This window comes from Vespa velutina, chromosome 3 (assembly GCF_912470025.1).
Source record: "Vespa velutina chromosome 3, iVesVel2.1, whole genome shotgun sequence".
Taxonomy (NCBI): Eukaryota; Metazoa; Arthropoda; class Insecta; order Hymenoptera; family Vespidae; genus Vespa; species Vespa velutina.
Genome location: NC_062190.1, coordinates 9,807,267 through 9,819,766, shown reverse-complemented (window position 1 = coordinate 9,819,766; position 12,500 = coordinate 9,807,267). Strand labels below are relative to the sequence as shown.

At 38.4% G+C, this 12,500-nt stretch overlaps 1 protein-coding gene across 5 annotated transcripts in view; it reads left to right on the top strand.

The window, feature by feature from the left end:
* The window catches only part of LOC124947592 (netrin receptor UNC5C-like), a 42,596-nt gene that overhangs the window by 14,530 nt on the left and 15,566 nt on the right, over nt 1–12,500 (top strand). For 4 of the 5 annotated variants that reach the window (XM_047489966.1, XM_047489967.1, XM_047489964.1 and 1 more), the window contains one exon: nt 3,157–3,388. The exons of the other annotated variant lie outside the window; for it this stretch is intronic. In XM_047489966.1, coding sequence (XP_047345922.1) covers nt 3,307–3,388 — 82 coding nt within the window. In that variant the 5' untranslated portion in view covers nt 3,157–3,306. The remainder of the gene's footprint in view (nt 1–3,156; nt 3,389–12,500) is intronic. 5 annotated transcript variants of the gene reach the window in all.

Below are 12,500 nucleotides of genomic sequence, written 5' to 3'. Positions count from 1 at the left end.
AGATCGAGGAAAAAACGATTAATCATCTCGATGGAAATTAATCATATTAGTAACCTAAGGTCGGTAATTAATGTGCGCATGTTCTTTCGTAAGCTTGTCCGATCTTACAAACGATTTATGAAACCGTGCGAAACGAGCTAGAACGTGAAAACTCACGACTTCTTCTCCCGTTTCTCGTGATTTCACGAGAGGCTTTAAGGGTGTCGGCTTAGAATAAATCGCGGCATGGCTCGTAAAATAACCATGCTCGTCGTTTAAGAGAAATTTATTGCACGCTAACGCACCGATTATTCCGCTTACGAAGAAATTCCGCCGTTTGCTATTCCGTTTCCTTTGATTTCGGAATATGTATCTCTCACGTCGACTCTATTTTCTCGTCGAGTATCAATTTCTACTCTCCCTCTTTGCTATTTTTTCTTTTTTTATTTCCTTCTTCTCTTCGTTCTCCTTCTCTTCTTCTTTTTCTCTTCGTTCGTTCGTTCGTTCGTTCTTCTTCTTCTTCTTCTTCTTCCTTCTCTTCGAACACGCTCTCTCGTCCGTTACGTACTTCGCTATTACGTATGAGAAGGAACGGCACTGGCGGCGCGCGTACGGCTTTCTTACCGATGTAATCGAGCGTGTATCGCGAAGCCTTGAGGAACGACGTTGATAAACGATCCCTTCGGCGGGGTCTCACTTCACCGATTCGGCACGCTTTTATAACAAGTTCGATACTAACAAGCTTTTCACGCGCGCACGTCAATCCCGTCGTTTTTCACGCGTTCCCGCACGTCGGTGCTACGCGCCGTTGATACGTTTCAACGCGCTTAATTCACTTTGCTCGTATTGCGAATCGTTTCTCGTAAGGCAGGCCAATAAAATGCGCCATTTGGATTTTTCTAATACGTGGAATCCCGACACCCTCCTCCCCCCCCCCCCCCCCCCCCCCAATCCCGGTTACGCTCGTAAATTCTAATCCTTTCTTTCTTTTTTTCTCCCTCCTCCCCCTCTCCTGTCCCGTGTTACGTTCCGCTCACCTTTTCTAATGTTAAACGCGAGCCCATAGACGACTCGTTACATACAAATTTAATGCGTAATCATTCGATTAGCATTAACTTTTGTATTATCTCGAGCATGGAAAATTCACTATTCCGTTATTATACTCCTTTGAAGTCAGACACTTGGTTTAGAAAATCGATATTTAAAGTGGACACGACGAAATGTATAATTAGAGCGTTAGTACGCGTATAATGAAAATCGACGTTTCTTTTGCGTACTAAATAACGATAATGTAAAACCTGTCATTAATACTTAAACGATTTCATACCGATTAGAAATTTATTCTATGACAAGTTATTAATATAAAAAGAATTGTCTCTTATTTAGATAGATGTTTTTCAAATCGTTTGATTTAATCATTCTAAATATTCTATTTCATTCGAATCAATTTAAAAAACGATTTCTCCTTTTCTCATTAACGTTTAATTATTAATCTCATCATTCGTTTGATGAAGATAGGAGGAAAGAGCACGTTTTTGAGATGGGAAGAAAAGAGTCGTTCGGTCGTACAAAAAGAGAGAGAGAGAGAGAGAGAGAGAGAGAGATAAAAACAGAGAGGTGGATTTGTTACCTCTCTCTTTCTCTCAGAGAATTTCCTTCGTTCCTTTCACGGTAACGACTGGGAACGAAGGCGCCACGGAAATTTCGCGTGCGGGAAAGTATCCACCGCCGTTGGAATATTTAGACGGCAAGGGTTGCCAGCTACCTCGTAAGTGGCACTCTCGACTCTCCTAACCGTCTTTTACGTTTTCCGGTAGAAACAACGCTGCCACGAAGCGACGTTCAGCCCTCCAGAAAGTTCCCTTTCGACCTCTCTCGCTTCGTTTTCTTTACCCTCGTTCGCGTGTAGAAAAGCATTTTCATTTCGCAAAAAGAACCTACACTCTTCTTCCTTTATTCCTCTTACTCTTTCTTGATTGACATCGGAGAAAGATAGTAAGAAAGAGAGAAAGAAAATGTGGACCGACTTTTGCGTGAAGGGTTGAAAGGGGTTCGATTCTTGAAGGGCCAACCCGTTCATTTATCTTACCACGCTATGCATAGTCTTTCTTATCTCGACGCGTAAAACCCTAGCAATTCGTTTCTTTCATAACTTTTCTCACTACTGGCCCATTGTAATCGTACCATCTTGTTATTCATGTTTTTGTTAAAAGCTGAGCTTTTCCACGTAATACACGATATTTCTTTAACGACTATTATGACTGCTATCGTTAAATTGAAAATGAAATTGAAAAATAAAAAACAAAAAAAGAAACAAAAACTATATATATATAGTTTTTGTTTCTTATATATGTATATATATATGTGTGTGTGTGTGCGTGCGTGTGTGTGTGCGTGTGTGTGTGTGTGTAAAGAAAAAATTTCAGATATAGTACATACTTATCAAAGAGGACGAGGCAGTCTTGAGTATACCAATTGAGTAGAGCAACAAAGAGCAAAGAGTAACGAGTACGATCTTGAATTGATCAATAGAGAGTAAGAACAGAGAATAATGACGGAGTAAAGAGTAAAATCTTGAGTAGACCAGAGTAACGAGATCAAAAAAAAAAAAAAAAGTAAATGGTTGTAATATTTTAGTTGTAGTAATATCTTAGATGTAGTATCTTAATTATATATTATCCTTGTTAATTAAAATCATTATTAACTAAGAAAAAGTATACCGAGTTAGTTAGTAATCTGTAACTTCCAGGTATGGTTACGAAAAATATCCTATTTTACACACACACACACACACACATATATATTAATTAAAAAAAAAAAAATAAGAAATATTAAAAATTAATAATTTATTTTAAATATAGTATGAAATATTTAAAGTTATTAGTAATAATTAATTATATCATTATTTAATTATAAAATATATTATTTATTAATCTATTAATAATTATTTATTTATATTAAAAAATTTTATTATATATATATATGTATATAGTTTAATTTTAATATACACATATATATATATATATATATATATATATATATATATATATATATATATTAAACGAGAAGATCTTAAATATAACATATACATAAACGTAATGCTTAAAAATGCTTTTTTTATTTGTAGAGAGAGAAAAAAAATCCCCGTTACATTATTTATCGTTTTTATTATTACAGATGCCAGATCGAAGAGAACTAAGCGGGTGCAGTGACGAGTGCCGTGACGTGTTCGTTTTACGTATCGATATATCACCGATCGATCACGTTCATTTTTACTCTTGGTGTTAAATAAAATGAACGAATGACCTCGTCGGTGATATATACGAAATGAGGCCGAAATCGTGCTCCCTGTTTCTCTTGTTTTGCGTTCTGTTGCCTGGCGTTGTGCGTCCCTTCACGTCCGGAGAAGGTAAGAAGTAAATCTTTTACGAAAGGGAAGTAGCTAGGAAAGTTGAAGGAGAAAAAGGGCATTAGAGAAAAGAGGAGATGAACTCGAGGGATCGTTAAATCTGCCATTTAGCTCGTGCCAGGCATATAATGAGTTTCCTCTTTCTCTCTTTCTCTCCTTCTCTCTCTCTCTCTCTCTCTCTTTCTCTCTGCTCTTTCTCTCTGCTCTTTCTCTCTGCTCTTTCGATGAGGCTCGTCCCCGATATCCGCAGATTCGAGCAGCAGAGCCAAGTACTTACTCGAGGTACTTGTATCGAAACAAGTAGCCGAGTACCACTTTACGCGTCGGTTCTTCGTACGTACGTACGTACCTACATGCACGATATGAATGAAGCCAATGGAAAAAAGAAAAATATCATCTCGCTTTTATAAACTTATTTGTACGATCTTTTTCTCATTTTCCTTTTCTTTTTATTTATATATATATATATATATATATTTTTTTTAATTATTTATTTCTTGTATTTCTTTTATTTGTTTCTTTCTTTTTTCTTTCTTTTTCCTTTTTTCTTTTTTTCTTTTTAATTTCGAGAAGCATCGATCGAGTTGAAACGAAAAAAAAATTCACGTCAAAGGGGATCTTAATTTTGTATAGCCATCTTTTTTAATGAACGCTCGTCCCCCTTCGATGCGATACGATGGAAATCAACGTGAGAGATCGAGATTCTCGATGGCGGATATTAACGATGCCGGGAAAACGATGACTTTGCCGTAAGTTACCCTCTAACGATCTATAAGGCAACGTAAACTGAACACGGACAAAATAGTTTTTACGAGTCACACGTAGAAAGATGAAAGATGAAATATATATATATATATATATATATATATATATATATATATATATGTATATACATTAGAAGTATATAAGTTTCTAAAGTGAAACACGCGACGCAAGGGAAAAAGCATCAGAGTTTCTACGAGCTTCCTACGAGAGAACGAGAAACGGAGATGGAAGGAGAGAAAGACAAGCCTAATTATACGGCGAGTCAGGCTCGTTGATTAGTCGTCGTAGACACGACCGACCGGTTACGTTACGCCAAGCCATTTTCGATGATGGATTATACTCCCCTAGAGCTACTTTTGAACGGCCTCCTGGACTACGTGTTCTCACCCCTCTTTTTCCCTCTCTCTCTCTCTCTCTCTCTCTCTCTAACTTTCCATGGATCTCTCATGGCTAACTAATTATCATCCTCGACGTCCTCTCGCGTACTCGTCATCGTAGCGACGATGAATGGTTTCTCACCTGCAAGCATTTAACGTTGTTGCTTAGTTCAAGAAAGGGAGAAACAATCGTAACTGTGTATCTTCAACGACGAAAGGAATTCTAATCCAACTGTTTCCTCTTCCTTCTCCTCCTCCTCCTCCTCCTCCTCCTCCTCCTCCTCCTCCTCCTCCTCCTCCTCCTCCTCCTCCTTCTCCCTCGGCCACCCCGCTCTTGACAAGTCTCATCATGAGTTTCCATGGTATTTCCAATGAGACGAGAGTAGATGGGACGAGACAAGACGCGCCGAAACGGCGACGACATCATTAATCGCATCAACTCGAATAAATTCGTAGAAGCGAAGCATGTGTCTCTCGATGGCAAGCACACCGACGACGACGACGACGACGACGACGACGACTACGTTCTTCTCTCCTCATTCTCTCCTAGAGATCTATCCAAGAACGAGAAAGTTGTCGCTTCAACAACGGGAAAGCGCCTTCGCGTGGACCGTTTAATGGTTCTTCGTCTCTGAAGTTTCTACGCGTTTACGCGGTACGTAGACACGATGGCGTCCGATAATGCGTCGCATGTATTAAGCGGTAAAAGCGGTTACGAGAAGGAATTTGGAAATCCGGTAACCTCCTGGAAGAGACGTATATTAGCTGGTCCAATAACCTATAGATAACTTTCTAAGGCTCCTTTCTGAGAAACGATTCGAGCGATAACTTACTATCGATTGTCTCTCTCTCTCTCTCTCATTTTATCTATCTATCCATCTATCTTTCTCTATCTCTATTAATCTCTATCTATCTCTATCTTCGAAGATCAATCGTTTCTCATAGTTTCTACGGCATCAAACTATTCGATAAAATCCATCGACTTTATTTCTATATTGCCTTAGGCTAGGTCTCATTTTAACATACGATATATCACATACATACATTAACGTGTAAATGTACATAACGTGAATAATTAGCCGAAGAATTTATCGCGACGCGATATCCTTCAGTAATTTCACTAGCCCGACGATTATAACAACGACGATTATTACGACAACGACAACGACGACGACGACGACGACGACGACGACGACGACCAATGTTCGTGCATGAGCATGGCTGGGAAAAAATATTAGCCCCGTTAATAATTAAAGGAAAGACGAGACGAGGGTGAACCAGCCCACGGTCTCGACATTTTGTGAGCGGTTGTGTCTACCTATCTATCTACCTACCTACCTACCTACCTACCTACCTACCTACCTACCTACCTACCTACCTACCTAACTCTCACAGACTCCTTTTTGTCTGCTATTACCATGAACTGTCGTACTACCTGGCGCCCTTGGTACAACGAGAGACCTTCTTCAATTTTTTAGTGCCAGTCGTTATCTCCCGACACCTAGCGAATTTTTACCAGCTTGACGTCTACGCATCGCATTCGTTGAGAAAATTCTTTCCCATTCGCATCTCGTGTCACTCCCTCTCGTCATATTCCTTCATCCATCTTCTCATACCTCATCCTAATCCTCGTCCTCGTCCTCATCATATTTTGTAAAAGCCACGGAAACTGTAAAGCCTTTATTTAACTTGTTCCCTTCGCGTACATTTAAAAGCTCGAGTTTTTCCAACCGAGAGAAATGTTATTTATCGCGTGGCACATTTTGACAAATTTTATTAAAAATCCAACGTAAATTGGATCCAGTTTTAATTTCGTTTTCATGAATAATTTCAAACGAATTCAAACATTTCCCTTATACAGACGTACAGAGAGAGACATACAGAGAGAGAGAGAGAGAGAGAGAGAGAGAGAGAGAGAGAGATGAAATCAAGTATGTTTGTTGAAAAAAAATTCCTTGAAAAGGGATTGAATACGGTTGAATAATGATCCCGATGTTTTCGTGATAGTTCGATAAATTTGAAGGTACGGTTTGCTCGATAAGTATCATAAGTAAATCGCGATTACCATCCTGGTATGACCTTCGATCACGTAGTCCGCCGGCTATCTAAAGGTGCGCTGGTCTAACCGATCGACCCTCTTCGCAAAATCGCCTCGAGGAAAAATGCAAAGACTGGTTGGTGAGCTTGTTCTTCGTTGGTGCAATTACCCCGTTGGTTCCGCCAGACGAGAGAGCCATGCTTCGAAAGAACGCCGGTATACGTAGGAAAAAATGAAAGGAGGATAGAAAGAGATAGATAGATAGGTGGAGGGAGAGAGAGAGAGAGAGAGAGAGAGAGAGAGATGGGAACGAGGGGAAAAGAGTGAAAGCAAGGAGAGCGGAGGAAGAGTTTCGCGTTTAATACCTCTTGCGTGGTCTCTCATCGGCGCCAAAGCCGACGAAGAAACACCAAGTCCGCGCTCTTTCCACTCTAGCGACGAAAGGTCGGGTCAGCTTTAATTATCGTAAATCAAAGGAAGGCGGCAGCGCGTCGTAGTATAAGTACTCTATACCAAAGGAGAAGGGTGGTCGTACCTGGACTCGAGTAAGCACGATTATTGTTGAAATCTTGGAGAATGTTCGATACGGAACGAAAGAGTTACTTGTAGGAAAATAAAATGAGATCTTTGATATTGGGCGTGATCGAGAAATCGTGGAATATAGATCGATCGATTCCATTCGATTAGATCGTCCAAGAACGAGTTCCCACAAAGCAAGGAACTCGAGAATAGTTACCATATATTACTCTTTATTTCCCCTTAGCACCCTCCTTCTTTCTTCTCCTCTCCTCCTTCTCCTCCTCCTCCTCCTCCTTCTCCCTACCCCATCATGTAGATTAAGTCCAGTATATGCTCGAGATATATTTTCACGAGCGTACCTTGAGAATCAACCGGTTTTACTGTCTCGTCTCCTCGTCCACCGTTTTAATCCAAGAATATTAAACGTTCCTCTAAATGTGTCTAACCGTTCTCCTTAAAAGTTAATCTGATTATCGATTTTTTTTCGGACTTTCTTTTTTTTCTTTTTTTTTCTTTTTTTTTTCTTTTTTTTTTGATTTTTCTTGTTTTCCTTTTCTCCTGCTTTTTTGTCTTCGGGCTGGGAAATATTTTTCTTCTTCGTTGTTTTTGTTTCTCATTTTCGTCTCTTCTTTCTTTTCTTTTCTTTTTCTCTTTTCTCTTTTTTCTTTTTTCTTTTTCTTTGTCTTTTTTTTTCATACGACAGGAGCTTTTTTCTTTTTCTTTTTCTTTTTCTTTTTCTTTTTTTTTTTTTTTCATACCCACCGTAGACACAGAACAGCATCGTCCAACAGCTTTACGAGATTTCTTTGAAGATTATTATCGAACGATGTCGCATGTATGAAATAATTAAATGAAACCGGACAGGACGTCTCGATGGCGTTCGGATTTTCTTAAATGAAAACTCGAGCGACATATGCAAATGGGAACACCGATGGGAACTGTTCGTTGCTCGCGAAGCGAAGGACGTTTATTAAAAAAAAAAAAAAAAAAAAAAAAAAAAAAAAAAAAAAAAAAAAAAAAACAAAAAAAAAAAAAAAGGAAAAAGAAGGAAGAAAGAAAGAAAAAAAATTCACTGGCGCCAAGAAAACTCGACGTACCGGACGCGGAATGCGAGGTCGAACGGAAACGATGGCCCCTCTCGATCAAATACTATAGAATGCATCGTTTACCTATTCGATTGTGCAACTTGCCTACGGATAATCATATATTAAACGCATACACGAATACATGTAAACTCTCAAGCACGAATACGTAATTGAGGTATATAAGGGTACCTACTATGGTGTCGCGTGCGAAAATTTTCTCTCTTTTTCTCTCTCTCTCTCTCTCTCTCGTTCTTTCTTTCTTTCTTTCCTTCTCAACGCGTTTCGTAAATACACGAAGGCACTCTTTCTTTTTTTTTTTTTTTTTTTTTTTATCCAACTGAAAACGATTACGGCTCGGTGCGTCGACACACGATAGAAATTATCGTGTCGCGGCGCCGTCTATGTTCACGATCGTGCGCGATAAACCGGAAACGCAGCCTTCGTAATAACACTTTGAAAGCCGGTGAGTTGTTCCCGATCGAATCGCGTGCCGTTTCTTCGTTGAAAATAATTGTCTATAGTGCTCTCTGCACGATGCTGCTGGATTTAGATTCTATTCTAGGTATTTAAACCTTTTGTGAACGTAGCAATTGGAAACGAAATAATATGGTACTGTCAAAGCCATATATATATATATATATATATATGTATATATATAAAATTCATCGAGAACATTTTTACAAGTTTTGCTCATGTCAAAAAGGGTAATGCTGATTGTTTTTTTTTGTCTTCTTCTATTTTCCTTTTTATCTTTAAATGCATTTATGAGTTCATCGTTCGCAAAAACAAAAAAAAAACAAAAACAAAAAAAAAAAAAAAAAAAGAAAAATAGCAAATAACAAAAGAGCGACACTATAGAAAACTGTTAAAGCATTCAGAATGTGTATGATAAATACAACGTAACTCTGAAAGAAATGATTGTTAATTATATAGCACGATTGTGTTCTACGATTGACGTAGAAAATGTCACGCGAGATTTTCCGCAAATAATAGTGAAAATGAAAAATAAAAAAAAAAAAAATAAATAAAAAAACAGAAAGAAAAAGGAAAAAAAAGAAAACGTTAACGGTACTAGATATGTGTACATACGTAGTCTCTAACTAGAAGTCGATGGGTCGTATTGCATACAGGAAATAACTCGGTTGATTTAATATAACGTTGACAGAGAGTGAAGTATAAGCGCGCGCAGTATAAAAAAAAAAAAAAAACAAAAACAAGCAAACAAACGAACAAACGAGCAAGCAAAAAAAAAAAGAAAGAAAGAAAAAAAAAGCAAAAAAGAAAAAAGGGGAAAAAGAAAAAGTCATTAAATTTCGTCGAGAGATACGTAGATGTATACACTTTGCGTATACATAACAACGAGCCGTATAAATATTAAACTTACCAACGTAAATTGCGAAGAGATGGAAAATTAGCGTAGGGGGTCCGACATAAAAAAAAAAAAAAAAAAAAAAAAAAAAAAAAAAAAAAAAAAAGGAAAAAATAATTCCACTATAGTTGTACGTCATGCGAAACGATGCCTCGGATTTACATACAAAAGCTCAGTCTCAGTGATATCTCCTCTTTCCTTTCAACGATGAATCCACAAAATCGCAATCGGATTGGCCAGCAATTTGGTTCCCTCTTAACGGTCCGATTCCTCTACATAAAGGAAGCGACTGTGGAACATCGAAATCAGCGTGACGCACTCGTTCCGACTTGCCCGTTATCGATACACGTAGGAGTGAGGTTTTAACACGCGAGCGTAGTACTATCTGATTCTGTTATTCGCTTAATTACACGCCTTAACGTAGCCGGGTCTGCCGTGCCGCAATCGAGCCGCACACACGCAGTAATACGCATCATCACCCTCTCTCTCTCTCTCTTTCTCTCTCTCTTTCTCTTTTAGCCTTTTTTTCTTCCCTTCTCTCTGACTCCCTCATATTCTCTCTCTCTCTCTCTCTCTTTCTCTCTTTCTCTCTCTTTTCTCCTCATGGCGTTTAATATGCACCCTATCTCTCGGATGGCGAGCATTTTTCGTCCTCCTTAATTCGTTTATCCGTCGCGACCGCCGGCGGCTCCGCCGGTTGAAAAGTAAAATTTTCTCGAGTCCTTTTTTTTTTTTCCCTTTTTTTTTTTTACGATCGAACATTCGCTTTTTTGAAATTTTACAAAGTTTCAAGTATGGAGTTCCATCGCGTGATAGAGAGAGAGAGAGAGGGAGAGGGAGAGAGAGAGAGAGAGAGAGGGCTCCTTTTTTTTTTTTTATTTAAACCAAATGCACGTTTTCAAGAGATGTTTACCATCGTACTTTCACCCGATCGTCTATTCATCACGCGCGTATCATTAAGACAGAAATGATTATTACGAAATTTAAACATCGTGGATTCGTGATTCGTAAATACTGTAATTGTCCGAACGGTATCCATATAATACAGGTGAAACATGAAAATAAAGAAGATATAATGATAAATAATAACGGTTTTCCTCGATTGAAAAAGAGAAAGAGAAGAAATAGTAGAAGAAGCTATTTTACTTCATCACGTCATAACATTTAATAAGATCGTTTCAATTGGAGCTAATCAAGGCGGGAGCGATCGTGAAAGAGATATATATATATATCGACCGGAGCACGGAACTCGTTAAGGCCGAAAGTCTTCCACGGCAAAAAGGAATAAGACGAATGAAAATAAAAAGAGATAATCTTCTCGAACACAGAGAGAATCGCCCTTGATTTTAACAACCGAACGAATCCTTACAACGCAATACAAAGTAATCTCCTTCTTCAATATCGGAAGATAATACGCGTTATCGAAGTCCGACTGAATCGAACCGTTCCAATTCGTTGAACGATTTCATCTCAGCATCGAATACCATCTTTCTACGCCATATACGTATACATATACATACGCATATATGTATATATACTCGTACCGATTTCCATCTGGATTCGAAGGTATCTCTCAGGCCAAAACGATACGAATCGATATAAAGAAATCGGTCGGGGTTCGTCGTTAAACAGAATGACGATACAACAAAGTCTTGGATCGACTTTATACGTATATATATATATATACATATATATATACATATACCTATATAAATATATAAATATATAAATATATATATATATATATATAACTACTACGTAGGTATGTATATACTTGCATTGAGAACAACTCGACTCCACGTTATTTCGACACGAAGGTCGTGATCCGTGAATGCTGTCGAATACAATGCCGGACCTGACGAGAGGTGTCGTGTTCCTATTGTCCGTGGTACCAGAAGCAGTGCATCGAACAAATACACTCCCGAACAGGAAGTGTGGTACTAGAACTAGCCTAGGTGTCTAGGGAAAACTATAATATACCGTGTTCGTTCGATTCACGCTCTTGTTAAGCCAGATACATACCTTCCTTCCTTCCTTCCTTCCTTCCTACCTTCCTTCCTTCCTTTTCGAGCAGAGTGACAAAACATTTTCCGGTGCATCTGTCTCGAACTAGCATCTCACGGGAAAAGAGACATATATATATCTATATATATATATATATATATATATATATATATATATATATATATATATGTATATATATAAAGAGCGGTCCTTTCTGTATAATCCCAATTTCTAAACTCGGAACGATCATCTCGTTTGCACCTTTCATGCTTTTCTCAAAAAGAAAAAAAAAAAAATGAAAAAGGAAGTCCTTCAAAACTCACCAACGAGAGCCTTCCATTTCAAAGCTTTACTCGCACGCATGAAAAAGATTCTACGAGATGGTAAACGAGTTTCATGCTCGAGAAAGGAAAAGTTTTTTTTTCCCTGGAATCCTTATTTCAAACTCGGTTGAACAATCTCTTCACTGTTACACGTATTTCTGTGCATCCACCAGTGGAAATGTTAAGAGAAAGAAAAAGAGAAAGAAAGAAAGGACAACGGAGATCTAGTTTGGACACTGAGTAAAATAACAAAGCACGTGACTCGAGAAACAAGGAAGTTCACTATATATTCTCTCTCTTTCTCTTCATCCACTATTTCTTCTTTCCTTTTCTATGTTCTCATTATCATCCTCTCTCTCTCTCTCTCTCTCTCTCTCTCTCTCTCTTTCTCTTTATCGATTTCTCTCTTTATGATGCTGACTTCGACCCCAACCTATCGTTTCTCTTATTCGAGAAGATGAGGAGAGAGAGAGAGAGAGAGAGAGGGAGGGAGATCCTCTTGACGGTACTTGGCGTTACTACTACCTCTGTCTGTTCTGCAGGTAGCTTTGTTAATTAAGAGGCGTCATGTGTGGTCTCTCAGCGCGCGTACATGTTGAAACCGTACTACGATGTGCTCTCGACTCTCTCTC